Raw genomic sequence first — 5,430 nt, 5'->3', positions numbered from 1 at the left:
GTTTTGTAGATTTCCTCGCTGACTTGACAAAAGCCCAGTTAGGATATCCACATGTTTGAAGAGCTTCTTGAATGTGTTTCTGTTCCTTTTCCTTCCCTTCTGTCTTCGTGGGGACGCGTTCGGCCCAATGCTGTAAAGTTCTGATGACAGAGAGTTTGTGTTCCAGTGGATGGTGAGAGTCAAACAGAAGATACTGGTCTGTGTGGGTTGGTTTTCTGTAAACTTCAATGTTGAGGCTGTCCTCTCTTTCCATCTGAACCAAACAGTCCAAAAAAGGAAGCTTGGTGTCGTTTGCATCCTCTCTGGTGAACTTGATGTTGTTATCAACCGAGTTGATGTGTCTGGTGAACGCTTCTATTTCCTTGGCTTGGATTTTGACCCAGGGATCATCTGGTGGTGGATCTCTGCCTTTCCACCACTTCTTTCAAGTTCAATGACAGTTTTTACAGACAGAAGCATGGTTGTGCCATGGGATCTCCAGTGTCATCCATCCATCCATTATCTTTTACCCGCTTCTTCCATTTTGGGTCACGGGGGTCGCTGGTGCCAATGTCCGGCAATCATTGTGCGAGGGGCAGGGTACACCCTGGACAGGTCTCCAGTCCATCACAGGGCCACATAGAGACCAATGACACAAACAACTATTCACTTTCTCACTCACACCTAGGGACAATTTAGAGTTACCAATCAGCCTAACATGCATGTTTTTGGTCTGTGGGAGGAAACTGGAGTACCCGGAGAAAACCCACACATGCACGGAGAGTACATGCAAACTCCACTCAGAAAATCCCCCAGACCGAGATTTGAACCAGGGACCTGTGCGCTGAGAGGCAGCAGCTCTACCAGTTGTGCCACCGTGCTGCCCCTCCAGTGTTACCCATTGTTGCCAATTACTACATGGAGGATGTGGAACAGAGAGCCCTAAACTCCTATGAGGGAACAACGCCAAGCCACTGGCTCCGATATATAGATGGTACCAGGGTCAAAATCCAAGCCAAGGAAATAAAACAGCAAAACAGGCCCAAACCATGATATTACCACTACAATGTTTCACATACAGTATAAGGTTCTTATGTAGGAATAAAGTGTTTTCATTTCTCCAAACATAAAACTTTTCATTGAAATCAAAAAGTTCTATTTTGGTCTCATCCATTCACAAAACATTCTTCCAACAACCTTCTGGTTTGTCTACGTGATCTTTAGCAAACTGCAGATAAGCAGCCATGTTCTTTTTGGAGAGCAGTGTCTTTCTCCTTCAACCCTGCCATGACCACCATTGTTGTTCAGAGTTCTCCTGATGGTGGACTCATGAACATTAACATCAGTCAATGTGAGAGAGACCTTCAGTTGTTTAGAAGTTATCCTGGGGTCCTTTGTGACCTCACTGACTATTCCACGCCTTGATCTTGGAGTGATCTTTGTTGGTCCACCACTCCTGGGAAGGGTAACAATGGTCTTGAATTTCCTCCACAATTCTTCCACATTCGTACACAATCTGTCTGACTGATTGGTGGAGTCCAAACTCTTTACTGATAGTTTTGTAACCTTTTCCATCCTGATGAGCATCAACAACTCTTTTTCTGAGGTCCTCAGGAATCTCCTTTGTTCCTCCATGATCCACTTCCACAAACATGTTGTGAAGAGCAGACTATGATAAATCCCGTTCTTTAAATCAAGCAGGGTTTCCACTCACACCTGATCATCATCCATTGATTGAAAACACCTGACTCTACAAAGTAATTTCACCTTCAAATTAACAGCTAATCCTAGAGGTTTACAAACTTTGACCTCTCACAAATATGTAATATTGGATCATTTTCCTCAATAAATAAATGACCAAGTATAATATTTTGTCTCATTTGTTTAACTGGGTTCTCTTTATCTACATTTAGGACTTGTGTGAAAATCTGATGATGTTTTAGGTCAAATTTATGCAGAAATATTGAAAATTGTAAAGAGTTCAAAAACTTTCAAGCACCAAAGTATATTCTTCTTTACAAGTCTACAAAATAAATTAGGCCAAATAAACAATATTTTGACAGCACTCATCCCATCTACTATTGACAGTGGCCTTGAACAAGGCACTGCTCCTAATCCTGAAGCTCGAGTGTAACAGGATGTAGAACTGATTAAATGACAAGATAATCCCCTGGATAAGTTAGGATCTAAACAATGTTCCACCTTTATATCAAAAGCAGGTAATTAGTATTGAAGTGGTGTGACCTCCAGTCTGAGCAGGTTCACTCTTAGACTCGTGTTCTGTATAAAACCACAGCAAAGCAGTTCACCTACTCACCCCACCTGCAGACTCCTGAAAGGTAAATTACAGCTGAACTGGCATTATTACCAAGTTTAATATTTTATTATTGACCTCAGCTATACATAGAAAACATATACAAGAGCAGAACAAATGTTAGGAGTAACTGTTCATTGTGTCTCCCACAAGATGATGGCTCAGATCTGTGCAGCAATGTTCCCCCTGATGCTGAGTTTAATTCTAGGAGCCTCTTCTTTCACCTGGATTCTGACTCCAGCAGGTAAAATAACAATTTATGTTCAAACGGCAAGAAAGAATTTTAAATTACTTTCACTCAAATTTCCTGGCAATGTTGTTTGCATGTTGCCACGTGTGTTCTTGTGTCTCTATCAGCTAAATATCTAATGGACCACTGGATACATTTTATTTAATCTTAAAATTATGAAGGTAATGAATGAATGTGGATTGGTGGTATCTACAACTGATTAACTTTTTGGAGCTTAACCTGATTCAAGATGGCCACTACAACTAAGTGACCTTAGAAAACAAACCTGGCTATAATTCAGTGAATTTTACAGACATTTAGCTGAAACTGGGGGCGGCTGCAACTGAGCATAATTCACAAGACATACTTTAAGGGCTAAGACCGTTACTGAAACATTAACAACTCTTAATGTAAGCCACATTTGTCTGTTAGCAAAATAGCTCTTAAAGCACAGACATATATATTTTTTTATATAAAACTTAATTTTTTTTAATTTTTTATGTGCAAATACCCAATACCTGATTAAATTTTGGAGTCAATCCAATTTGATCCTGCCACAGCTAATTCACATTAGCCAACACATAAATTCCTCAGTCTGTTTTACAGATATTGATCTAAAACTTGAAATAATAGCTGAGGCTCAACCCCAACACAAACTGTGAGGACATTTCATGATTTTATGTTTAACATTATTTTCAAGGTTTGATCCAAACAGAATTTTGCCTCAAAATATGATCTTAATCAAAAGCTCTGAAATGCAAGACATACTGTATGAATTTCTTCAAGGAATGATACTGTATCTTTGTGTGTGTGTGTGGGGGGGGGTTTCTATTAAAAGTAAGCAAATAACAACTTCAATTAAATATTAAGGTGTCTGTGAGTTTAGTCTTGTGATTTACCTTTAACGCCTCACCATATAAATTTTAAGAGTAAAAAAAAATAATAAACTGTACAAGTTAGACTAACTACATTACCTCCATGACTGTAATTTAAACTTGGCATATCTACATGCCATAACTTTAAGTACGTCGGTCTGTTACATAAATTTCTACCTAAAAATCTGAGCAAAGCAGTTTGCTTGCGTTATCTATGTAAATTTATTTATGTACAAAAACTAAACACTAACCATTAACAAATGCACAGAGATAATAAAGTCTACACTTTCTCTACACTAAATAATTAACAATGTCATATTAAGAGATGTCAATCACCTTAAACCCCCCACCACCACCCCCACACAATAATCAGTTTTTTGTTTGTACGTCATTCAATCAAGAAAGAGAAGTGGATTTTCTATTTCTTAGATCCATTTAACCCCATTTGGCACAGAATCCATGTAGTTTAAAAAGTGCTTCTTGTTTAGCAATTTAGACAGAGGTAAATGTGTTCTACACAGGTGAACATAGTTTTCCTGTAGGTATCAGCTGTATGGGCAGAATGCTGTTAGATGGGGTTTCACAAAAAAGTGAACAGTAGTTTGCAAAATAAAAAATGGTAGTGAGTCCTTTATCCTGGGTTGTTGAAGATGAAGCATCAGCCCCAGTATTCTCAGTAGAAAAAGTAGACTGGGAGTTTTTGGCACAAGAGGCTTCTTGCCTAAAATTGCTGAAGTTGAAGACTCAGTTGTAGATGCAACTAGTCCTTTAGCAAGGTTTCCATTCTGACATGAATAATCTGTCACCTCCATCTCCACATTCCCACTCTTAGCTCGTACTTTAACCACCTCTTAACATTGTGTAAAACAAGCAAGCAAAATACAGGGTTGTGAAGGGACATTTAAATGAACAGAAACCCCACCCTTCTTTTTAATTGGCTAAAGGTAAATGAATAAATAAAGAAAATGTTGATAAAACTTTGGTTTTCTCACCACATCTTTCTAAAATAAAGATAGTTCTTTTTTATTTATGAACATTTTCTATCACCAGCTGCCTTCCAGTTGCCAATCTGCCACCTAGTCAATCAGACAATTTCTCTGGAGAAAGAGGGCTGTTTCGGGTGTCATCCAGTGGAAACAACCATCTGCAGCGGGCACTGCTTCACCAAAGTGAGTAGTGAAGTAAAAAATAGGAAAATGGAAGTTAAATGGAGTGCAAACCATCAGTGTTTCAAGTCTACTATGTGGGGAAAAGGTTTTTGTTAGGTCTTTGATGGTTGATGCTTGGAATTGCTTAAAAATATTTGATATCTGATAGTGATTAAAAAAATGATATACTGGTAGTACATTTTGACTTCTGCTTCCTTGCAGTACCCCATCATGGCCATACGATTCAGCAAAGTGTACCAGCATGTGTGCACATATCAGGACATGTACTACAAGACCTTTGAGCTTCCTGACTGTCTACCAGGAGTGGACCCCATTGTCACCTACCCCATGGCTTTGAGCTGCAGCTGTGGTCGCTGCACCATGGATACATCTGACTGCACTTTTGAGAGCCTGAACCCTGACTTCTGCATGAATTACAATCCTGTTTACTATTAGACTTGAGCGATACCAACTAACATGGATAAAAATTACAATTAATACAATTTCTAACTTGTATTTCTTTGGCTGTTAGTCTATAGTTACAATCAAAATCGTCTTTAAATCAATTCCATCATTGTGATGATTTAACCCTCCTGCTGCTCGTGGTGTCATTTTGACCCAAGGGCAGCAGAAGGGTTAAAGAGATCATTGTTTACAGAACTCAAACAAGTAAGGTAAAGCTATGATTTACAGCAAATTACAAAAGAATGGAAGTGGAGGGAAAACATCTGTCTAACAAATGTGACAATGGGACATACTGAAACATGGAAGACAAAAGTGGAATGGTGGCTGGCTAGGGAGATGGATGGATAGCAAACTTAGGTGGTAATGATACATTTTACAGGGCTTAAAGTGAAAAAATTAAAAATCCTGAGCTTGAAACTT

General features: G+C 38.8%; 1 protein-coding gene across 1 annotated transcript; it reads left to right on the top strand.

Moving 5' to 3' along the window:
* The first annotated feature begins 2,446 nt into the window (after positions 1 to 2,446).
* On the top strand, positions 2,447 to 5,001 carry LOC119420596 (gonadotropin subunit beta-2-like). Its single transcript, XM_037688017.1, has 3 exons — positions 2,447 to 2,537; positions 4,448 to 4,566; positions 4,768 to 5,001. The coding sequence occupies exons 1-3, from the start codon at positions 2,447 to 2,449 to the stop codon at positions 4,999 to 5,001; spliced, it is 444 nt and encodes a 147-aa protein (XP_037543945.1).
* The last annotated feature ends 429 nt before the right edge of the window (positions 5,002 to 5,430 follow it).

This window comes from Nematolebias whitei, chromosome 1 (assembly GCF_014905685.2).
Source record: "Nematolebias whitei isolate Nwh7 chromosome 1, NemWhi1, whole genome shotgun sequence".
In the NCBI taxonomy this organism is placed as follows: Eukaryota; Metazoa; Chordata; class Actinopteri; order Cyprinodontiformes; family Rivulidae; genus Nematolebias; species Nematolebias whitei.
Note: the sequence above shows the minus strand (reverse complement) of the source record. Positions and strands in the feature narration are given on the sequence as shown.